Source organism: Mustela lutreola, chromosome 2, assembly GCF_030435805.1.
Source record: "Mustela lutreola isolate mMusLut2 chromosome 2, mMusLut2.pri, whole genome shotgun sequence".
Classification (NCBI taxonomy): Eukaryota; Metazoa; Chordata; class Mammalia; order Carnivora; family Mustelidae; genus Mustela; species Mustela lutreola.
The window spans coordinates 21480280-21504641 of record NC_081291.1 but is presented as its reverse complement, the minus strand read 5'-3'; the positions used below and the strand labels follow the sequence as shown (position 1 = coordinate 21504641).

The window sequence follows — 24362 nt, the reverse complement described above, 5'->3', positions numbered from 1 at the left end:
GGGGAAGAGCTGGGGTGGGGCGGCGGCCGGGGCTGTGGCTGGCTGGGCCTCCGAGGGGCGTTAGAGTGGCTGCAGTCGCCTTGGGCAGCAGAGAGGCAGCTGGGCTCGAGCGGAGGAGGGAGCACTGCCACTCCAGTGGGGCCTGAAGCCGCTGTTAGAGGGTTGGTGTATGTCTGTCACTTCACACAGCGCAACAACACAGACCACACTGAAAGGGATGAAAAAATGATTTCTTTGATTCAGTAGCGAGTAACAGGAGAACCCATCACTTACACATGAATTTATTTCCACGACTGTGCTTTTACTATAGATTAAATTTTAATATAACTTAATTCACATATAAAGACACCTCTGGGGACTATGTTGATATGACATGGCCAGTTAAATGAGTAACTGAGGTCATGACACACTCAGGCCTGGGCAGACACCAGCTTGCTCATGCCGGAGAAGTAAGATTTCTCTCTCTCACTCATCACTTCGAAATGCAGCGGCCTCCTGCAGAAGTTGCACTCGGCTGAGGAATGTGGCTTGAGTTCCAGCCCCACTCGCTTCCACGTGGCCAGCAGGTTCTCTGTGAGGAGAAACAGTTTTCAAAAATTGAAGGGAGTATGCATCCAAGAGAAGTGCAAACACAGGTCCACACAGAAAGTTGAACACAAACGTTGGCGTAGTGTTCTCTCTCTAACAGTCAAAAAGCAGAAACAACCTAAATGTCCACTGACTGATGCACAAACACCATGGGGTGTACCTGCACCGAAGATCATTTGGAACTAGAAAGAAAGAGAATTCATGCTACAACGTGGATGGGCCTGGAGAACACGGTGCTGTCAAAGTAGCCAGACACACAGGACCCACGCAGTGCTACACGGAAAGGAAAGCGTGAGCACCTCCACGGGTCAGAGAGGGTGTCAGCAGCTGACAGGGGCTGGGGAAGGAGGGATCACGCAGTGGCTGCTTGTGGGTACACGGTCTCCCTTGGGAATGATGAGAATGTTCTGGAATCAGACAGCGTGGATGGTTACACAACATCATGATGTACTTAGAACCCCTGGAACTGTATACTTTATAAATGTATTTTTAAAGATTTTATTTATTTGCTAGAGTGCACATGAGAGTGAGCAAGAGAACAAGCAGGGGTGCTGCAGGCAGAGGGAGAAGCAGGCTCCCCGAGAGCAGGCAGCCTGATGCGGGACTCCTGGGATCGTAACCTGAGCTGAAGTCAGCCACTTCACCAACTGAGCCACCCAGGCCCCCGGAACTGTATACTTCAAAAGGGTGAAATTAAGGGTGCCTAGGTGGCTCAGTCAGTGAAGTGTCAGTGACTCTTCTTGATTTTGGCTCAGGTTGTGATCTTGGGGTCATGAGATCAAGCCCCACACTGTCGGGCTTCGTGCTCAGAGGGGAGTCTACTTGGGATTCTCTTCCTCTCTCTCCCTTTGCCTGTCCCCCTTTGCTCCCTGAGCTCGAGCACTCTTTCTCTCTAAAATAAATGTCTCTTACAAAAAAACACAGGGTGACATTTGTGGTATGTGAATTATATCTCAATAAAGCTGTTAAAAAAAATAAGTAAAAACTGAAAAACAAAACCCAACTCTGGCTTTGCTGTCCACAGCTTCAGGGCAGAAGCCGCTCCAACACTGTTCCGCTACACTGAGCCTTCCTGGCAAAACGGCTGCAGAGCCTGCAAGGCAGCAAGACCATCTTGGGGGCAGGAGGCCAAGGCGACCATGGCTGAGAGCAGCCCCTCAATCTCTGCCTTGAGTTTGGACACAGAGGGAGCTGGGATGGTTGAACAGAACTGCAGCCTTATAAAATACTGAACAATTACTCTTACGAGAAGAGGTTAGGTCGGGGGTTGCCTCAGGGACTATACACCAGAGAAAGGGACAGAAGCACAAAGCTGACCTCCAGAGGGGCAGGGCGGACTCAGGCCTTCAGAGGCCTCTCTACTCCCTGCACTGGCCACTTGTGTGCATCCCTGAAATCAACCCAACAAGGGGGCACTGGAAACAGTGGATGGATGAGCAGGGATGAGCCCTCAGAGCTTCTAAGTTGTGTCTGCACCGCCTAAAACGAATCCAACAACCAAATGTCTTTTATAGGGTTACACCATCTGAGAGCATTCTTAATTAACTTGGCGAGAAGAAACGAATCTGAATGCCTTTGAAGGGCTTCAGTTACGCACACCGCAAGGACGGCTTTGTGCAACTTTCCAGCGAGGCCCCGCCGCTCTGCACGTACTCACCGAGGAAGTAGTTCATCATCTGCGGTGTATGGTGGGGAGTGGGGGCAATCCGCAGGAGCTCCTCCCCCCGGGGCACCGTGGGGTAGTTGATGGCTTGGACGTAGATGTTATGTCTGCTCATTAGCTCGTCACAGACTTCAGTGTTTTTAGCGGCATCTGCAACCTGAGTTTGCGAACAGAAGGTAAGGTCACCGCAAGACAGACCACCCCTCAGCAGCGATCTAATGAACACGGCCCCTGGGAGGCTCAGGCTCGAGCGGTGATGCCAGCTGCCACTTAAAGGGCTCAGGAGTGCTTAGTATGGACCAGAGACCTGAGGGCTCATTAGAAGAGTTCACACTCACTGCCCTCCCAGGCTGCAACTCCAGCTGCCACCAGCTGATCCTCCTACCCAGGGATGTGTGTAACTGTGGGAATGAGATGGCTTTGATTATACTGGCTATATTAATTCTACTAATTCAACTGTGACACCAACAGGGCTACTGTTCACAGTGGAAAGGGCAAGACCGATTTTGAAATCAATTGAATAAAAAGTCAGACTTCAAAGCTAGCCATGTGAAGCCTTCTGGAACTTTTCAAACAGAAGCTCTTTTAAAGCTAGTGCTCGGGAGAAGGAACCTCTGCCCTAGCCTGCTGGGTTCAAAGCCTCCATTTTCACTGTGAAGTCAGCCCAAGGCAGAAACTGAGCACAGGGCCACAGACTACAGCCCCTTGCCGTGGTACAACTTCAAGGTGTGCACCACAACACAACATCCCAGGTCCCGTGCCGAGGCACAGTGCCCAGCAAGTCCAGTCCCAGGTGCGTCATTACCCGGACAGGGATGATGTGACTGGGGCAGTGGACGACCGGGAGGCCTGCGTCCATGAGCATCTGTCTCATGAGCTTGACGTTGCGCTGGTGCTGGCGGCGAAGTGCCCGCCCCTCGGCGCTCTTGAGGATCCGCACGGACTCCAGGGCTCCGGCCAGCAGCATGGGCGGCAGAGAGGTGGTGAAGATGAAGCCGGCCGCATAGGACCGTACGGTGTCGATCAGAGAACTTGTGCTGGCGATGTACCCTCCGACACAGCCAAAGGCTTTGCCTGCGAGGAGACAGTCTCATTTATTCCAGCAACGGCCCCAGCATGTGCCCAGCAGGGTGCTGCAGAGCCTCAGAGCCCTTTTCTCTTTATCCTCTCTACGTGCCCTAAGACTCAAGTCCAGCCTGAGTACTTGAGGGAAGACTCAAGTCCTCTGTGAAAGGGAGAGAGTGGAGGTTACAGTCCTCCCCTAATCACAGGACCTAGCTGGTATCCGACAAGGACCAAAGCACAGGTCTCCGCAGCAGTCCTGACGCTGAGCCATCTGTCCCCATGCACCGGAACAGCAAGCTGCAGCCTCTCTTCCCCTGCCTTTCCCACCCGGACTTCCTTCTCTGCCAGGTGCCACCTGCCACAGCATGCACAGTGTGTGCCATCTCTCTGGCCTCTCGCTGTGAGCAGCACCCCGGAGCTGGAATGTAACTCAGCTAAGAGGTGAGTTGTTTTGGTATGACCACTATTATTTCCTACCAAAGTCAACACAGAACTCTGATAAGCGGCAATGCCCAGAGAGACATGAAAACTCAGAACTCATTAGGGTTGATTGAGGGCCAACCTCAGCTCTTAATTCTCCTTAATTCCTTTTGTATAATCTGTATCTCAAGTTTCAGGATTAAGGACTGTAGAAGAGTCCTTCTAGATGTTAACATTGTGTTCTGTAATGAACATTCCTGCTTGAACCCCATGCAGGGCGGGGTAGGTGTAAGCTCTTAAACAGTGGAAAATTTCTCTCCCCAGCCTGTTCCAGCACACAGTGACTATACATATCTCACAGAGCCCCTACCATAGGAGCTCGGTGGAAGAAAAGGGCTGCTGGAATGAAAACATGAACAAGTGCTTTCCTCCTCGCAAGGCTCTGCCCCGCAACTCCTTGGCTCTCCTGGTCAACCCAATGCTCCCGGCCCCCCGACTGTGCCAAAGGATACTCTTTTTGGCCTGACCTCCCTTTACCAAGTGCAGGCTATGAACTAGCATTTTAGCTAAATGCTACCTGGGTCTCCCAACTGCCTTAGTAACTTTGAAATCCTTAGATTAATTCACATTTTTACTCTCTAGAGTTCTCATAGGCAGAGAATGTCTATGGTAATTGTCTGCACACAATTCGTTTACCTTCATCACAAAAACTGAGGTAAGGTCTATTATCTCCATCATATAAGCTGCCCTAGTTTGCACAAGTCATTAGGCCACCTCACTTTTATGAGAAACCTACATCAGTACTTGTTTTCGCTAACTGGAAGAAATCAGACGAGGACTTTCACTTTTACAATAAAAGGTGAAAAGTGAAAATAGCCTCTGGTGTGTGGCAGCGAGCCATGACAGAGGCAGTGCGCACCCCAAGCAGCGAGAGCACCCTGCCAAGCCCCTGCCCCAGGAACCGCTCAGCATGCCAGCGGCCACTGCTTTGACCTTGGTCTATGAGCAGTCGTGTCTTTGCTTTACGCCATTTTGGCTCATGCAAGGTTTCAAAGGAACACTCTACTTTTCAGTAGTGGGGAAATCTATATTGGTGAGAAAGTTGAGGGGCAGAGAGAGGAAGCAGCAGCTCAAGGTTACACAGCTGGGGAGTCAGGCAGACAGGATTCACAGGAGTCAGGCAGACAGGATTCACAGCTAGCAGGCAGCACGGCAACAGCACCTAGCTCCGTGACACAATGCTTCTCATCCAGGAGGAACAAATACAAACTAGAGGTCAGTGCTTCACGATACCTGAACCTCCAGGTCCTCACAAATGCTCCAGGAGAACAGCACTACATCTTTTTTGTTTTTCTTTTAATACAACAACAATCTGAAGTACAGAAAGTGAAGGCTGTTGCCATGCCATGTAGCTAGAGCCACAACCACATTTGGAATGAGCTTGAATGGCAACAAATAACATTTCTGTCATGTGAGGCTGAGACTTACTTTGGCTCTGGGAGCCATGCCTCCATGATTCAAGGGATTCTGCTAAGCTGTACCACCACTGAGAAGATAGAAACTCATCCAGAAAGCAGCCCAGGTTTCACAGGGCATCGCCTTGTCTCCTCACCTGATCCCAGATAGTCCTTGACCTTGTTCGAATAAAATTTTAGTGCAGATTACAGAATGTGCAGAGTATACATACCAAGCGTTCCAGAAATGATGTCCATTTTAGGCATAACTCCATCCCGATCGCCAATCCCTCCGCCTCGAGCCCCGTACAGTCCCACTGCGTGGACCTCATCCACGAAGGTGATTGCTCCAAACTCATGCGCCACATCACACAGCTCTTCCAGCGGGCACACTGCTCCTGAGGAGAGAACACAGACTACGGTGAAGAGCTCGCTACTTCACAAATTTCTGTTTTGGTAAAAGTGTCAGAACAAAATAACTTCTGTTCTAAAGGTATTACTTTTAATATTGGGAAAAACAATGAACTTCCCCCAGTTTCTAGGTCATTTTAGGGTCTCAGAGCCTAGTAAGAGCCAGAATAAAAAAATCTACATTCACCCAAACCTATACAATATCCACCAAATACAAAACCCTAGCAGAGTAAGAAGAAATTGCCAAGACAAAATAAACACCACACTTTCAAAGAGTCCAGGCCTAGTTTTTCATCTAAGGTTTCAGACAGTCCTCTACTTAGACTTACCATCCATGGAGTGGACGGTTTCAAATGCGACAATCTTGGGGACCGAAGGGTCAGATCTTTGCAGCAGCTCTCTGAGGTGGCTGACGTCATTGTGGCGGAAGATGTACTTTGGCACCCGGCTGTTTCGAATCCCTTGGATCATGGAGGCATGGTTCCCAGAATCAGAGTAAATCTCACAGCCTAACATGATAAAAACAAAAACAAAACACTACTTATTGTCATCTGCAGCAAAGACAAATTATTTCTTAGATGGGGACAACGGACTTTGCTCTGAACGTGCCACTTTGCCTGGGAGGAAAGACTCCTGGCCAGTTTCTTCCTGGGAAAATCGTGAGCTAGTGCTTCTCCTTTGAAAAGACCCACAGGTGTAGAATAATGCAATGGAAGACAGCCAATGTGCTTTTAAATCTGGCCACCTCATTCCAAACTCCATCAAAAGGTAACCATGAATGAATAAGAGAATTCTCCAAAGGATTTTCTTTGAATACTGAAGCAATCAGGTTAAGGACAAGCCCTTCATTAGTACCATTTGCTACTGCAACCTCTCGCGGTAAGTGAGCACTTCATGTTTCAAGAAGAAATGCTCCCAGATACTATCATTGTTCTTAACTGTTTTGGGGAAGCCCTCTGTGTTGTCAATATCCCTGTTATTCCCCGAGAAACCCCAAAACTCTAAAAGCACTCAGGAAAGGCTTCCTTACCTGGCATCATCCTAGCCAGAGTGAAGAGGGTTGAGTCGTTGGCCACAAAGCACGAGGAAAACAAGAGTGCTGCATCTTTGCCATGCAAATCAGCCAGCTCCTGCTCCAGGTCCACGTGGAATTTACTGGTTCCAGAAATATTTCTAGTACCACCTGCTCCAGCACCATGCTGTTTCAAAGTGTCCCTTTTATTAAAAAAAAAAAAAAAAAAAAAAAAAAAAACGGGGGGGGGGGCAGACAGAAAATAAGCCTTATGGTTCTGAACACTATGTGAATCGTTCCTTTCCCCAGGAGCTGGGACACTGAATCTTAAGTTCATCTAGCAAGTCTCTCATGGTGAAACCGGGGGCCAGAAGTTTCAGCTAACTTCACCTTTAGACTAGGTGGCAGGTGTCAACACCAGGGTGAGGATATCGTAAATACCTCTAGGGATCATCAAGAACAAGTGTTTATCAGTCACTAGATACTTAGTATTAGCTGATTCCTAAGGCGTGTTTTCTCTGACAAACATCTTTCTCTCCAGACACGATTATCAGTCTCTACAGGCATATCTTGGACGGTGGTTACTTGAACCTAAACCCTCCGGAAATCAGTCACATAATGTTAGGAGAGATCTATTACTATACCTCAGACTGGACTCTCTTTAGCAAGCCTCCTTAGAGATTTTGGCAAGCAACTCTCTCAAGTATCTCTAGCCATGGCCACCTCCAGAAGCACGTGAGTGCCAGGAACTAACATCCTCATTAATGTCTTTCCTCCAGTGCTGCTAGATTTGCACCTCTCCATTCACCTGTGCACAGAGGCCTGGGCTTGAAGGAGGCGCACCCACTTGAGGAGTGGTAGGAAGTAAACGGACACAAGTAGTCAATGAGCCCATACGCTTGAACCATCACACACCAAGGGGCTCCACCACCTACTTGTGAATTCCAGTCTAAAAGTCATCTGTAGATATCTTTTTTTTTTTTAAGATTTTATTTATTTATTTCACACAGAGAGAGATCACAAGTAGGCAGAGAAGCAGGCAGAGAGGAGGAAGCAAGCAGACAGAGGGGGAAGCAGGCTCCCCGCTGAGCAGAGAGCAAGATGTGGGGCTCCATCCCAGGACCCTGAGATCATGACCTGAGCGGAAGGCAGAGGCTTAAATCACTGAGCCACCCAGGCACCCCATCTGTAGATATCTTTAAAGGCTAAGATTTTGTTATGGCACACTTTCAGCTTCTGAATATTGCCCCCATAGAAGATCCAATCCCTCTAAATCATCAATGTCTTGCCAAATAACGTCAGTGGTATCTGAAAGCTGAGGGCTACTTACATGACTGCCCCGCATACTCGTGGATGACGACTCATTCCTAGGTAGTCATTGCTACACCAGACTGACACCTGCTTTTTGGTGATCAGGGAGTCCGAATAGTCATCTGCCATGGGGAAAATGTGAGCTCTCCGGTTCACAGTTTTAAAAACTCGATAGGTATGGTCATTTTTTTTCTCTTCAATTTTCTTCTCAAAGAAATGATCATATTGAAAAGTTGAAACAGCTAAAAACCAAACAAAAGACAGGACAGAATGGCGGTTAGGACGCACGTCTGGCTTTTGGCAAAAGATCTGGCTCCCAACCCATGACCCCATTTTGGTCATCTAACAGCAGAGCAATTCTGGACAAATGTAGTCATTCCTTTCCCCAGGAGCTAGGACACTGAATCTTCCGTTCAACCAGAAAGTCTCTCGTGGTGAAACAAGGTATTCATGATCTCCTCTCGACAAATTAATGCTCATGTGAGCAACTCATAGGATAACTTCATCTTGAGAACATGAAGGTCTCAAATGAGACTGCATGTGTGAACCGCTTAGCACAGGGCTGTGGCAGAGAAGGGTAGGTATTAAGGTTACCAACAGGGTTTGCATTTACTATGGCCAAGAACACCTACCGGCATCAAGCAAGAGACATGGTTTTTAATCCTTAACTTACCATACAATTTTGTTTAATCTAACGTATGTTTACATTAAAAACCCTCTCATGCATCAAGCAAATAACAAGACCTACATTTTGGCAAGTTATCTTGAAGAAGATGGGACACTCTTTCTGGTCTTTGCTTTCTCATGATATCCTGGAAGTTCTTCAGCAATCCACCTGGCTCCCCTTCGTCAGCCTTTACACGAATTACACTGGGGTTCACTGAGGTCTGGGCAACCTCTGTAACAAAAGTAACAAGAAGAAAAGGGGACCAACATTCTATTCTGAGCTCACAATACTTTCCAGAAATATTGTCAAAAATGAATTACTGCCTAGTTCACCAAAAAGAGTTGACCATAACCAAAGTTAGTAGGAACTGAGCGTATGAAGCTTTTCTTCTCCACTTCTGTTTCAATGGCCAATTCCTGGTGGTGTCTTGTTTTCAGAGCTACCAGACAGCTTTAATGAATATTAGAGTCCAAAGCTTTCTAACTGGCTGGCAGGTCTTCCCCACCTTCCCACTCCACCCAACCCTAATCTCACTTTTCTTCAGAGAAGACAGTTCCAGCCATATGCATCATTTCTGCTGGTGAGGTTTTCTGGGGACTCTGGTTCTCTGTGGCTAGAGCCACAAGTGGAATTAAGTGACCATCAGTTAGTGCAGAACACTCTTTTTTACCTTTTATCCCACCGGATGGCAGGAAAGAAACAAAGGGCAACTGGTAACAGCTTACGCCAGCAGGGTATTTTCAGAAATGAAGCAATTACTATAAAAACTGGTCACACCCTATACACACACACCCCAGAAAGAAAGTCCCACATTTTCTCATGCAGTCCTCTGACTGCCTATCTTGAAGACCTTCCTCCCTGGCCCTAAAAGAGGAAGTTTTTTTATACAAATGCTACTCTAACAATAGCTCATACATAAATCTGAAGGATCAAAAGAGCCAGAGGGACCTCTTGGTTCTTCCCAATGGTTCCAGTTCTGTGTTTACCTTTTCTCACGGCATGCATTTCCTGCACATCCTCCTGAAGCTCGAGACTGGCTTTGCGGAAGACACTGCTGCCCTTCTGGCTCATCTGGGCTGCCAGGAAAGGGCATTTGCTTGCAGTGCCCTGGCTCATAGCAAGGGAGGGATGTCCAGACGGAAACTGCGTGCCATGTGGAGTCTGCTGGGATCCATCGGCAGCCTGCTGAACCTCAGCTTTGGCAGTTTTGTCCTCTGGGGGGGGTGTGAAATGGAAAAAGCAAAGCATCAGATCTAGTTGCATAATTCAAGAAAGCCCCTTGTTTCTCATATGGCCTCAAAGAAAAGCTTTATACTTACTCTACCCCCACTTCTCAGGGACCAGTTTATTTTTATTAGGTTCTGATAATTGAACTGTTTTCTTTTTTTTAAAGATTTTATTTATTTATTTGACAGAGAGTGAGAGAGATCACAAGTAGGCAGAGAGGCAGGCAGAGAGAGAGGGGGAAGCAGGCTCCCCGGTGAGCAGAGAGCCCGATGCGGGGCTCGATCCCAGGACTCTGGGATCATGACCCAAGCTGAAGGCAGAGGCTTTAACCCACTGAGCCACCCAGGTGCCTCCAAACTGTTTTCTCGTTTGCTTCACAGGAAACAATGTTCTTGTGAAGAGTTAACTAGCACAATCCAGCTATCTCTCAAACCACATTTCTCCCATATAAATCCACCAAAAAGTAGTGTTTTCTAGCTTCAGCTAGCCTAGAGTTCTTGAGCTGGAGGATTTCCAGTAAATCTACCCGAAAGACACATAGCATATTTCATGACAGGACACGATCTTGAAGGTAGAGGTGTCCATACAATTATTTCTCTGCTAATATTTTTGAAACAGATTCTTTTTTTTTTTTTTTAAGATTTATTTATTTGTCAGAGAGAGAGCGAGCGAGAGCGAGCAAAGGCAGACACAGTGGAAGGCAGAGTCAGAGGGAGAAGCAGGCTCCCTGCGGAGCAAGGAGCCCGATGTGGGACTCGATCCCAGGACGCTGGGATCATGACCCGAGCCGAAGGCAGCTGCTTAACCAACTGAGCCACCCAGGTGTCCCTTGAAACAGATTCTTGACAAAGCAGTTTGCTGTTGCTTAACATATAAACTGACTTTTTCTTAACAAAAGACATTTAGCTAAAAGTGAGGTCTTTCGATTGTTGTCTAACAGAGTTCAAGTTATTAGTTTGGTGAGGAAAAAAACCCCAGGGATATCAAAGTCACACACTTCATCTACTTGCTCATCTAAATGCATCAAAAAGTGCCCGGAGTTGGGGGCGCCTGGGTGGCTCAGTGGGTTAAGCCTTTGCCTTCAGCTCAGGTCATGATCCCAGGGTCCTGGGATCGAGCCCCACGTCAGGCTTTCTGCTCAGCAGGGAGCCTACTCCCCATCCCCCCCGCATGCTTCTCTGCCTCTTTGAGATCTCTCTGTCAAATAAATAAATAAAATCTTAAAAAAAAAAAAAAAAAAAAAGGAAAAAAAAAAAAAGTGCCCGGAGTTAACACAGTTGGCTGGCAAATGTGCTTCTAGTCACAATGACTCCCCTCTCCCCTGGAGCAAATTCATTCACCCTTCTTCTAGTAAAGTCTTATTCTGCATCATCCTGGAATACTGTGAGTCAGAAGCTAACCTTTCCTACGACTTGGGGAAGAGACATGTCACAATACAGTTTTTATTGAAATCTCCTATGAAGTCAAAAAAATTGCTTTGAAGTTCATTTCATTCATTATAAAAGTAATACACATTTGCTGTGGGAAATCTAGAATGACAGTGTTCTGCCCCTCAAAAACAGCCATTACAGGCATCTTGGTAAATTTTCTTTTTTTTCCCCCTATGTACAAATTTTAAAAAAAGTTTTACTTATTCTACATGTACTTGCTTATTGTGCCCTTTTTTGTTATAAAGGTCTGCCTAAGCTAGTGAATAGTTTGCAAATGTCATCTGAATGGTTTCATAAGAGTCCACCAAGTGACCAAGCCATGTTACACTCAACTTCCTCTATGCCAGGGACAGAACTGTTAAGAGTATTTTGATTGTTCAATTAAAAGAAGAAAAACAAAACTAACTCCTAAGAGGAAAAAGGAAAAGAAATCCTACAAAGGATTAAATCCCTCTGCTTACAGAAAAAACAAAACAAAACAAAATACTCCCTTCTTACAAGGAACACATCCAGAGGATATACTGAAGAGAGCCTGTAAGGTAAATTATTCTCTAGGATTAAGTGAAACTTGAAAAGCCTCCTCCTCTCCTGGTAGAGCCAAAGCAAAACAAAAGCCAACTCTGATCTCTTTATTCAAAACAAAAATTCACATATAAAATAAGGATTCATATGTTAAAAAAAATCACTACTTTAGCAAATTCTGTATGATTCTTTTTATTGAGGTTCCTATAGCAGTCAAGTTCAGAAACAAAAAGTAGAATGGTGTTAACCGGGGGTGGGGAGGGGCAGTTAAGAGCTCAAGGAGCAGAGTTTCAGTTGTTCAGGATGTTGAAGAGCTTTGGCAATTGGACGGTGGTGACAGCTGCACAGTAATATGAATGTACTTAATACCAATGAACTGTTCAATTGGTAAGAGATGATAAAAGTTTTATGTTAGGTGAATTTTAACACAATAAAAAATAATTTAAAAAAGAAGAAAATCACAATTTTTTTAAGCCACAACTTTAAAAGCCAAAAGCTTCCACTCAATTTTGCTGTAAGCCTAAAACTGCTCCAAAAAGTCTATTAATTAAAAAAGAAAAAAGCCAAAGGGCCAAATATTTAACGAAGGAAAGGTTAAAATAGGACATTTCAACTTTTTTTTTTTTTTAAGTAGCATGGAGCCCAATGTGGGGCTTGAACTCGTGACCCTGAGATCAAGACCTGAGCTGAGATCAAGAGTCCGACGCTTCACCAACTGAGCCACCCATGCGCCCCAGAATATTCCAGCTTTATATTTACACAAATGAGGTACTGATGAACACTAAAACTCCAACAGACATTGACATGTGATCCAGAAACCTGTAAAGGGCACACTGGCCACCGTCTCACTTTTAAAGTTGGGAAAATTAGAGTGCCTAACTTGCGGGGTTAGGATGACAATTATGAGATACTCTGGTTACTGTGACCTTCGTCACAATGTGGACTAGAAGCGCTTCCAGTCTGGTGATGAATTGCAAATACCACCACCTCCTACTTTGTTGCCAATGACACTTACTCTCATTAGCTGGAGGGGTTTCCTTGACCTGCTGGCAGTGTACTGCTGAAGTGGACAGGGCCCGAGTGGCTGGTTTGGCCCCAAATTCCATCATCTTAGGGCAGTTTTGGGCATAGAACAACAGAGATTTTCCTGCCTTCTGCAGAAAAGCCTGAGGCACTCGGGATAAGAATGGGCAGCGGCGAACAACAGTCTCCATGTCCGAGAGGGTACACTGATCCTACAGAAAGACAATGAGTGACATCAACACTTGTTAATAATCGGGCAAATACCACTGCAAGGCCACTGGGTTCAGGTGTCACCTGCAGTTTACAGCAACGGTACTCTTATAACAAGTCTGAAAATCGTCTAAGGACGGCACTCGTGTGGGACTCAACTAAGGAGTGGTAACTACTCTACCCAGGTCACCAACTTCTCTCATTCCCAGCTCTACACAAAAGCACCTGCAAAGCAACTTTACCAAGTGAAGTAAACGCCGATGATTAACCACCAAGGGGCTGGAACAACGAGGGACAAGTCGGGAACAGGTTTGGGAGGTCAGGGAGACGCAGAGCACAGATAAGACACCTTGGCATACACCCAGGTGAAGTGAGGCTAGGGAAGAAGCCACCATCACCCATCCAGGCAGAGAGGACTCCCAGGGATCCTGAACTTCTCCTGGTCCTCACATCCCCAAACTTGAGGAAGGCACCCAGCTGGGCTCTGGGTCCCTGAGCCAAGGATTTCCCAGAGGTCATCCCCCACAGCTCCAACAGGACAACTGAGAAGGAGGAGACATAAAGAGCAGAGGTAGGAGGGGACGCGGTTAGGGCTAACTGGGGAGAGGCAGGAGGTATAAATCGAAGGCATTAGGTCTGTTGTTAGGTGGTGGTCCTGGGCAGGGGGAGGTCAGAGGTTATCGGGGGTCGAGGGCTCGAGATAACGGGAAAAAGGAATTCTAAAGAAGTGGCCCGTTAAAAGGCAATGTAAGGAGAGGGCCGAATGGAGGAAACTGAGGCAGCCCAATGGGCTAAGGGTCTGCGAGATGAACGCTGAACCCAAGGAGGCGGGTGACGGGAGCAGTGGGGGATGGGGTCCCGACGACCGGGCGTGAGGGGCGCGGGCTGGCAGGACACGCGGGGGCTTCCCTGGCCGGCGCCGCACCCAGAGCGCGGGCCCTCACCTGCGCGGGAGACTGCGGAGGAGGAGGAGGAAGAGGAGGCGGAGGCGGCGGCGGCGGCGGCAGGTAGCCAAACCAAGAGGAAACAACCCGTTGCCCTTGTCGGCGAGAAGCCTCAGGCCGCGACTGCCGTCGTCCTAATATAGAGCCGGAGGGAGCGCTGCGCATGCGCCTTGGGCGCAGACTTCCTTCACGCAGGCGCCCTGCGTCGCGCTCCCAGAGTAGGAGGGGCGGGGCGGGGCGGAGCAGGGAGGGTGGGATGGGACCTGGGCTTTCCCCGATAGTCTGCTCTAGGAGTGGGGGCGCGGCGGTTGATCAAGGGCTTCGTCCTACAGCCCCTTCTCCCTTCCCTATTAAGTGCCCTATGCTTCAGAACCCTACACCTCCGTGTAGGGCATAAAAAGGCAGAGTCGGAGGGGAAGTACTCCTGGAGACAACTGGAGGGTTATGGGGTTGTAGAAACGGATCCCTTGGAGATAGAAGGAGCGTAAAGAAGGGGGTTCCGGCCGCGGTCTAAAGCGGGATCTGTCCCGTCTGTGACTAAGGGCTTCCTGGAAGAGGTGGAGGTGTAGTTGCTCAAGGATGGAGTGGTTGTGGGAGTGGTGTGTGTGTGCGTGTGTGTTCGGGGGACTCCTGGAGGGAGAGTTTTTGGAGTGTGGAGGAGCAGAAGCAGGAGACCCACCTGTGGCACTTTCTGTCTGAGATGATGGGACTTAACCTGAGGTAGAGGAAGGAGCAGGAGGAGCAGGGCTGGATGGAACCCGTGGACTACAACAGCTCTGAGAACGAGAGGGTGTGTGGAGGCACAGGGCCTGATACATGGTTAGGGTTTGACACATACTATTGAAGAGGGAGCAGAAGGCTAGCTGAAGACAAAGCATAAGCTGGCACCCTGCAACCTCACCCGCAACCAAGCCCAATGGGGGTTCTTCCACGAATCTCCTAAGTATCTTAATGTTAATAACTTGCTAGAGGGGAAAACAATCCTAAATTGAGGATGGCAAGGCTTCTGGTATCTTGTAGGTATCTTATAGGTCGGTCCTCTTTAGTATATGAAAGTTCTTTTGGAAACCTCCCTTTTCCTTATTTCCTCCAGCTCTGGAGTATATAATACCACTACTCAAGCCCCTGGTGCGGCAGCTTTCAGCCCACTGCTGTGTGTGCTTTAATAAAACCACCATTTTGCAGCAGAGATACCTCACTTCTTTCTTGGTATTCGGCTCCGGACTCCACCCCCACTGAACCTCACCTATATTCCAAAACCACATCACTCTTATTTTTATTTTCCATTGCTGGCTGTCCAAAGTCCCTTGCCAGCCACCCTGGGTATCAACTGGGTGACTCAGGACTCCATCCCAAAGTTCAGTGTTGGGCCATTCCTCCTCTGGGTCTCCCCCAGTCCACACCTGCAGGGTAAGGTTAGGCAAACCCCTCTCAGGAGTGCCAATTTAGCCTCCTTGCTCCACACCCTTCCCAGCTTAACTTGAGCTGGGTTGGCCTGGGTCTGTGCCAGGCTCAGAACTACCCTCCTCCGCTCTTGAAGAAGGGGCCATGCAGGCTGCTCCTTTCCCAGCATGATAGTGACCAAGATGTGTCCAGGTTCTTCTCAATTCCCTTTTGAATCTCCAGCCAGCTGAGAGGCAGGCAAGGTAAATCTCCACATTCAGAGGAGGAAGCTGGGTCCAGAGTGGCACTGGGACCAGTCCAGGGCCCAGGAAGAGGGTTCTGGCCTGGGAGTCCGGATCCCAGCTCTGCCCCATCCTGCTGAGGGCCCCTGAGAAGTACCCATTAGCCCAAGAGGAGACATGAGGAAAGGTCAGCACTTGGACTCAGACCCAGCTGTCACTAAAAGTGAAAACACAGTAAAGATAAAGATGTAAAGTAAAGTACAGTAAAGTAAAGATGGTGTTGGGTCCTTTGCCCATCTCTGGGCCTCACTTTCCTTATCTGGGCAATGGGATCATAATCCCTGTTCCACCTGCTTCACGGAGCTGTTTGAGTGGTCGGAGGTAAAAGAAGAAGAAAGAACTAGATGTTGGAACTAACTATAGGTTCCAACCCTGGCTCTGAATCTTACTTGGCTTTGGGCAGGTTATAGTCTCTGAGGCTCGTCATCCTCATTGTAAAGCTCTTCCAGCCCTGCTACTTGTGGTTGGCAGGAAGGTCAGGTGAAGTCATAGATTTCAGAGGCTTATTGTTTAAACCAGCAAGTCTCCAGCTCTCTGGGAGTTTCCTGTTTAATAGAGGGAAAGGTTGAGAAACAAAGAAACTCACATGGAAAGTGAAATTCAATGTTGTCAACAATTCCAGATGGAGGAGGAAGCTATTACTCCCCAGACGCTGAAGGAGGGGGGATCCCAACCACCAGGAAGTCTTCTAGAAGAGAGGTGCCAGCTGGAAGGGTGGGTCTACATGGAACCGGGAGACTGATAAGTGAAGCCTTGAGCCCAGGCCTGTCCTGGTGGGGGTTGGGGGGTGGAAGGGATGTATGAGTCAGCCCAAATAGTTGGACTTCAGGGATGCAGCCAGAATGTGAGGTCGGGAGGTCAGACAGAGACCATAAAAGGCCACAGAGATGCTGGTGTCAGGGCTTAAGAACCATGACCAGGGCACTGGTCAAAATGCCTATTCCCGGGCAATGTCCCTTTGATCCTGACCCGGGAAAACTATGGTTTTGCCAGGCCTCTCTCTTGGTAATGTGGGGGTGGCACATTTTAGGGCCATATTTTGGGAAATGTGGGTTCCACTTGAAGACTTGGAAGGGCAAGTGCTGAAGCCATGAGTTCTAATCCTGGCTCTGTTTTTGCATCTAGGAAGTGAAAGCAGCCCACCTCTTTTGCTGAAGAGTCTGGGTGGGCCCCATTCTGGCAGAGCTGTGACCCTCTCCTGGGTTCAGCCTTCTTCCTCTCCTCTCCCTCCTGCCTCTTCTTTTTCCTTTCTTCCCCCCATCCAGCCCTCGCTTTTCTATCTCACTGCTGTCTTGCCTCCCCCAGAGCTGCAGTACAGATTCATCTTATCACCCTGCTTCTGGGCAGGGGAGCCCAAGCCACTGGAGTTCAGGCAAGGTCAGACCCCATGCTGGGGTCTGGCCTCCCCCATTTCGTCCCTCCAGCCCAGTCTGCGTCATCGTCATCATCATTGTCGTCACTGTCGCCGTCAGGGGCTGCTGCACACAGCACTCATCCAGCGGTCAAGGCAGAAGGAAAATGTCAAACCCAGCCTGAGAGCTCAGCCTTTTCCACTCTGGGTCCCAGAAGCTGCTTTGTAGTAGTGCCCCTCTTTGAGGGTCAAGGAGCCGACAAGGGGCCTTACACAAGCTTAAGGCTTTCTTCTGGGCCTCAGTTTCAACATCTATCAGTCAGGCAAAAAAATCCCTCCAGCCCTCCACCCCAAGGAGATCCAGATGGATATGGGGCATTTTTTTTTTTAATTTTTAAAATATTTTTTAAAAGATTTTATTTATCCACTTGAGAGAGAGAGAGTATGCCTGTGGAGGTGGTGGGGGAGGTGGCACAGAGGAAGAGGGAGAAGCAGACTCCCCACTGAGCAGGGAGCTGGGCAGAGCTGGATCTCAGGACCCCAAGATCATGAGATCATGATTCAAGCTGAAGGCAGATACTTAAGCAACGGAGCCACCCAGCACCCCTGGACAGTTTTGAAGCGAAGCCAAACCTACAGCCTTTGCTACTGATGCTTTGTGTAGTGTTGGCGGCGAGCCAGCTGTGCTCCTTGGAGTGGCTGGCAATGAGTGGGAGATCAGCCTTGAGAATGGCTAGAGATTCTGGAAACAGCTCATTTCTGCCCTGGAGAGTTGGAAATGTGAGCTCCAGGGTTTATAGTAATAGGGCCCGGAATTACCATAGGAAATAGAATTTAAGGGTTGGACAGGGTAGGAGGGTCCTGAGGTCCCCAACAGCTGCTTTGTGCTGGCCTGTCCTTTGGAACCCTCTTAGGTTCTGGCCCACCAGGTACAGGCCTGGACTTGGGTTTGTAAAGCCAGCTTTGGAGCAAGGGGTGCACTCTGACCAGCTAGGGGAGAAAGGGACTAGGTTGGGGCAAAGCCATCAAATGCTCCAGGTGTGTGTGTCAGGTGGGGGGAATTACAGGAAACAGCATCACCCCCCAAAGAACAAACTCTATTCTCCCAGAAAGCCCCAGAGGACCCCTGAACCTAGTCTTCCAGGATAGAACACACAAACTGTGGTCCAGACACGTTCTCTTTGATCCACACGGGGCTTTTAAAAAATGTGAATTAGTTGTCAACATTCAACAGTCAGGAGATTGTTAAATTGAAAGATTTATAACTTCTCTTGAGGGCTCAGCAGGCCTAGAGCCCCTGAGCCGGCCCAGGCAGGAAGTGTATTCTCCAGTTCTCTACCAGTCCTCCCATCAGTGGATCCCTAACCCCAAGGACACGTGGTGTCTAAGCAGTGACGTATGTCTGCTCTATAGACAACTGAGTGTGTGTCTTTAGCCCTAACTCACTTTAGAGCTAGGGTGACTAAGAACCAGAGGTGGGAGAGGACTCAAGGTCATATAGCAAGGGAGGTTTGGGCTGTGAGGGAACCCCAGGGTCCTGCTTCCTAGGCCACACACGCTGGGCTCTTCTGCCCTCATAGCTTCTAGATATGGGGGAAGGATCAGGCTGGCTGTGAGAGGCTTTCTGGAAGGGACTGACTAGAAGGTGGGTTCCCTGATGCAGGAACCTGCAGCTCCTGCATGTGGATCAGGCCGGGATGGGCCCCACGAGGTGATGGGCTGGTGATGGATAGAACAGGCTGAGCCCTTGCCCCTCTGGCCCACGTTGGAGGCAAAGCATGGAGGAGCCTCCTTCCCTGCCTTTCATGGTTGTTGTGGAGACAGATGCCAAGAAAGTAGCTCCTTTTGAGGCTATGACCAGTGTGGGCAAGGGCTCTGGGACAGCGAATGGCAAGGAGGGACACCCATCTCGAAACTGGAGCCTAGTATCCAAGAGATGCCACCTTGGACAAGCAGCTAGGTTGAGGGGTGCCCAGTGAAGGGGTGCCTGGAGGCATTTAAATCTCTGCCCAGAACCCCTTCTGTCCAGACATTGAAGAGCTGGAAGAAAGGCAGAGAAATGGAGAAAGAGTGAGTGAGCCCCAGAGAAGTGGTCCTAGGTGGTCAAGGGTAACTAGGAGAAGACCAGGGAAGATAATAACACAGTGAACAAGTATGGCAGCAAGAACAGCTCTATTCAATGTTTCGGCCTGGTGCTATGATTATATGCACAACCTCAGGTCCCCTTGGAGCAACCCTACTCCAAGGTCAGTGGAACGATGAGCCCCATACACGGGGCAGTAGCCTGCCCAAGTTCACACAGCCAGCAAGTGGAGAGTGTAGCTCACCTGTTGGCCTTGGACTTTCTGGTCTAGTGCTCCCTCCTGAGAAGGACGAGGCAGCTGGGAAGAGACTGGGGCTGTGTCAAGGGTCAAGGTCTGAGTGGAAGCTCTTCTCTACTTCTAGGATATGTGTTTGGTTTGGATAGGCAGACAGGAGTGCCAGGCCAAGGAGCCATCCAGCCCGACCTTTAGTGGGAGTCACCTCTTTTCAGGGACCTCTGGGCAGCCAGCCATGGCCTCAGGGTCCTTCCAGAACCCACACTCTGGTGGGACACTACATTCCCTCTCTATCCCCTACACTTGAGTCAGTGGCTCTGGGCCCAGACGCACCATGGCTCACAGCCTAGCAGAGGCCTCCCGCTGCCCTCCTCTCTCCTTGGGGCGCCTGGAAGGAGGAAGGTGGGGGGTCTGGGCTATAGGTTTTCTGTCCCGTACTCCAGAACCTCCCTTCTGCCTCCCTTCTGCCTCCTCTCCTAGACTACCTGCCCCTCTGCCGGGCCCTTGGCGTGTCTCCACATCTAATTTCCACACATGCCCTTGAAAGGGCAATGAGCAGCCCCATTCTTAGGGAGTGGAGATGGGCTCCTGTCGGTATTAGGCTCCCAGCTCCGTTCTCTATGTGCTCCCTGGCCTTCAGCAGATGGCACAGTCTCTCTGAGCTTCCATTCCCTCCTGCACAAAAAGGCAGTGGTACTTTCTGTGATGGTGGAATGTTATGGGTCCACTTGACCTGGCCATGACAATGGAGGTGGGCCTCATACACTCAGCTGAAGGCCTCAAAGAACAACCACCTCAGAGTTTCTTGGAGAAGGGCTTTTGCTGCAGGCTGTAACAGGGGAATCCTACCTGAGTTTCCGACTACTTGCCGGCCTGCCCTGCAAATTTTGGATTTGTGAGGCTCCGCCATCATCTGAGCCAATTCCTTAAAATGAAATAAATTTCTCTCTTCACGTATCTGTATCTTACTGGCTCTGCCTCTCCGGAGAAGCCTGATTGATCCAGCGCCTACGCGCAAGGGTGACACAGGGGTTCCCTGGGCAGCAGGGATCAGCCTGTGCAACAGCACGCGGTTCGCGTTAATGGGTGGCCACGGCTGAGCCTTGGAAAAGTGACATGTCCCAAGTATCAGAGCTGGGGTCAGTGTTTGGGCCAGTCCTGCCTCCCCACTGCTCAGTGTGTCTTTGCCCTGTCACCCTCCTCCTTGCCAAGAACCTCGAGTGGAGGTGCGCAAGGGGCCATCGGTGGCTCCCTCTCTCCAGGGGTTCCCTTGGGGCTGAACAAAAGCCCTCAGGACCGGGTGGGGGAGGTGAGACCAGAGGCACTGTTGGGGCCTGGCTGGGACTAAGTTAACAGCTTCTTGTGCAAGACTAGCAGGCTTGTGACATGCCGACATTCACCGGCCCCCGAACTGCTGTGGCCCTACTGTGGCCTTTGGAGTGGTTGGAGTGAGATCAGCACAGGAGCGATAGCCAAATAACCACCCCTTCTCTTGGGGGAAGGCTCTTTAGCCCTACCTCCCCCTTGCAGATTTAGCAAGCTAGGCCCGTTGCAGCATGCACTTGGGGTAGGCAGCACAGGGACCCACGGGGGCCAGATGGGGAAGGGCAGTGGGCGCCCGGGGCCCTCCTACATCTCATCCTTGCTCACTGTATCCCCAGGAACACAGCCTAGTGTGGCCAGGCCTTCTTCCCTTTTCTCAAGAAAAGCCTCACATCCAGACTGTTATGTGAGCGCTCAGAATTCTTCTTGTATTTTTAAACAACAAAAACTTATTTGAGTAGGTAATATTTGCACATGACTAAAATGCAAATAGTATGGCCAGGTAAACAAAGAAATTTTCCTCTTCGGGGTCTGTCCCAGACACAGCTACTGTTCCCGAGTTTTCCTGGGTTCTTCCGGAAAGATTCTGCTCATTCACTCAACATTTACCCATTAATTGCCTGTTATAACTGAGCTCCATTTATAAAACATATTCCTCTTTGTTTCTTGCTTTTTGTATTTAACACTGTAGCTTGGAGAGAGCCCTATCGTGAGCAGAGAGCCTTTTTATGGCTGCATAGCACCCCACTGTCCTGCTGTTCCTAGTTCCCTGGCCTGGCCCCTCACCAGTCCTTTGGAGTTCCTGGTAGATTGCCCCTACAAGTTCTTGAACATGCTTCCTTGTATGGGGACGTGGGATATTTAGAAAGGACATCACTAGGTCACAGGTCAAAATCTTTGTTTTCTCCTCTCCAACACTGTTTTCTCCTCTCATAATGAATTGCATGTGTTCTTATAATAAGCAGCCTCAGACCCTTGATGAAGTGAGATAGCTTTCAGGAAATGGGTGAATAGGTTTATAGATTCAGCAAATACTTACTGTGCACCCACTAGGTTTTAAGACAGAACAAGGCAGATATAGTCCTATTCCATGGGATGTTCTAGTGGGGTAGACTGTATACATATATATACAACTTACATATATTAATATAAATATATATTCAGTATATATATATTAAATACAAGCCCAAGCAAACGTGGTCGCAGAGTGAGCGCTCACATGGGTAGTCTGAGTGACAAGGACAGGGACTGCTTTACTTGGGGGCTTGAGGAGGCCTCTCTGAGAAGGGGATGTTTGAGGTGAGTCCTGGTGGATGAGAAGGAGCCAACCAGGTGATGACTAGAAGTGGAGAAATCCATGCTCTTGGCCGCCTCCAGCTCTGGCCAATGCACTTTATAACATGGGAGGTTGGGGCCACCAGCCATCATGCCCAGGACTGAGGTCTGGATATGTTTCATTATATTACTACTATTACAACAACGATGTGAGCAAGGGGGCATGGATGAGAAGTCTCGGGAAGGCAGGAAGCACTCAGACAGGCTCCTTAGACTTTTAAGGACTGGAGGAGGGAGAGTAGGGAAGAGTTGGAAGGCCTCTAGGTCCTTTGAACCCTCTATGAAGTCAGCGTCTGGTGCAGCTGGTGGGAAGGAACATGACAAGCGGCCAAGGCCACTTGGGCCCAGTGGAGGGGTCCTGAGAGCCAGGCTGGAGATGAACCTTGTTGGGTGGGGTTTGGGATTGAGGGACGGCTCTGAAACCTTGGGGCTCAGTCTTAGCTGAGGCAGACCCCTGGGCTTCAGGCAGAGTGGCAGTGCCATACCCAGCTTGGGGGGGGGTGCTGACAAGTGGGGGGGGAGGCCACCCATGACATTTACCCAACCTCTAGAGCCCATCCTGCTTGACTCAGCCTCTGGGTTGTGACACCCGCTCAGTGCTTCCCTCTAGCTAACGGCTGCCATCCTATCTAGCCCCGAGGTTCCTCTTTTCTGAGCTACTCACATCGAGGTTCGTTGGGATTTTGCCTTCGTTGCACTGACTTGGTGGTGGTGGGGTGCTTGGTGGAGGGGTGCTTGGTGGAGGGGGTCAGCAGAGCTGATGGCTCACAGGACTTCCTCAATGAGCATTTGTTGAATGGATGGGTAGATCGACGAACAAATGCATGCAAGAAATAAGAAATGGAATAGGTAGATAAACGAGAATTCCCTGTGGACTGGGTGTGAATGCATGCGGTGCGGGTGGGTTCCCAACTCTGAGGCAGTTTGAGGGCAGGTTGTGTCAGCAGAGAGGCAAGTGTGGAAAGCAAGAAGCAGATGGTGGGTTAGCAGATAGCCCAGAGATGGACAGGTCAGTTCTCAAGGTCATCGACCAGGCACCTGTCGGCTTGGGCATTTGCAGGAGCCTGCCCTGGGGAGATCTGTGTGTGCCCACGTCCTGAGCATCCTGGCACCACACCTCCTCTCATCCCGATACAAGAACACACAGACCCTCGCAGGTGTCCACGTGGTCCTTCTTCCCGCCTCCCTCTGTGCTTATCCTGGGTCAGGCCATTTCTGATCCTGAGTCTGGTCTATGGACCATGTCTGTGGCCAGGAGCCCACTGAGCCCCATGGAGCGAAGCTGGGGTGGGGATTGCAGGACAGCCTATGGGGCAGGTGGCCAGTCTTCCCCATGCCAGGCCTTCACCCCTTCTCTTTGTCTTTCCCCTGCTGCCTTCTGGGCCATGCAGCAGGAAGGCTCTCCCTCTACCTCCGGCTAGCTACATTTACAAAATCTGCTTTCCACAGTTGGCTCGTGTCTTTGCTGATAGCTCTGAAATGACGCATCATGTCAGTGAGTTCTTAGGGCCAAGTTTCTGCCAGAGCAAGCCACCCACTAGTCACACTTAGAGAGGGTGCACACTGGATAGCTCTCCAGGGGTCCCAGGCCCACAGGTGTCAGGGTCACTGACACCCCCTGCACAGCCACACACCCAGCCACTCTGATCAGAAGGACAGCAGCACACACGCTTGCAGCCTCCGGAGCTGCAAAGTCATGTTGTTACAGGCAGACACCCCAGGATGGCTTCAGGGGACCACTGCCGTGACATTGTCATACATGGTGTCGCACATGTGTGGAGTGTAGGGTCACAGAGTTGTGCACACTGCTTCCTCCTCCTTCCTGCCGCTACCCACCCTCCCCGCAAGGGCTCACTAGCTTCCTGGGATGGGGTGTGATGCCCATCCCTACCCCTACCCACATCCCTGATGAAGCCAAGGCTATCATGAGCCCTGACCTTCCCTCCCTCGGCCTGCCTTTTTGGTGACCCTCCTACTCACAAATCCTCCGATGGCCCTGTGCAACTCCGAAAAGTCCCCAACGGACCTGTGTGGCCTCAGGGAGCTCCCTGGGGCATCATAGTCAAGCTGAGCGACAATAACAGTTTCTTCTTTTGGGGCTTGAATTTCTTCACCTTTTTAATGGGGGCATGGACCTGGTGGCTCTAAGTCTTTTCTGGTACTCGTGATAGGGACAGCTATGATCGTGTGGTCCCTCTGGCATTTCCTGAGCCATGGGCTCCTTGGGGCCATCTGGCTCCTGAGTCTCTACTTAAACTTTAAGGCAAATACCTCTCACTAATGACTGGGCCCCCACTGACGTTTCCTGCGAAACAAAGCAGAGCCTGGCTGCGCCTCAGGCCTCACAGGGGCCATTCACGCAGGCCTGATACCTGGCTGTCTGCCAGGACCTGAGGAGGAGGC

General features: G+C 49.7%; 1 protein-coding gene across 1 annotated transcript; it reads right to left on the bottom strand.

Moving 5' to 3' along the window:
- Positions 1–265: 265 nt before the first annotated feature.
- On the bottom strand, positions 266–14104 carry ALAS1 (5'-aminolevulinate synthase 1). The gene is made up of 11 exons (XM_059161069.1): positions 13948–14104; positions 12786–13005; positions 9578–9805; positions 8673–8822; positions 7944–8166; positions 6632–6816; positions 5931–6110; positions 5424–5588; positions 3057–3325; positions 2246–2408; positions 266–571 (listed from the first exon to the last, which is right to left on the bottom strand). The coding sequence occupies exons 2-11, from the start codon at positions 12982–12984 to the stop codon at positions 411–413; spliced, it is 1923 nt and encodes a 640-aa protein (XP_059017052.1). The 5' UTR covers positions 12985–13005; positions 13948–14104; the 3' UTR covers positions 266–410.
- Between the last annotated feature and the right edge of the window lie 10258 nt (positions 14105–24362).

Bases quoted from the DNA above. Each gene is read 5' to 3' on its own strand.
- ALAS1 (XM_059161069.1), bottom strand. From the start codon at position 12,984: ATGGAGACTGTTGTTCGCCGCTGCCCATTCTTATCCCGAGTGCCTCAG. The intron at 6,817-7,943 runs GTAAGTAGCCCT...TTTTAATAAAAG, and splicing joins CGAGTATGCGGGGCAGTCAT to GGACACTTTGAAACAGCATG. The intron at 5,589-5,930 runs GTAAGTCTAAGT...TTCTCTCCTCAG, and splicing joins AACCGTCCACTCCATGGATG to GAGCAGTGTGCCCGCTGGAA.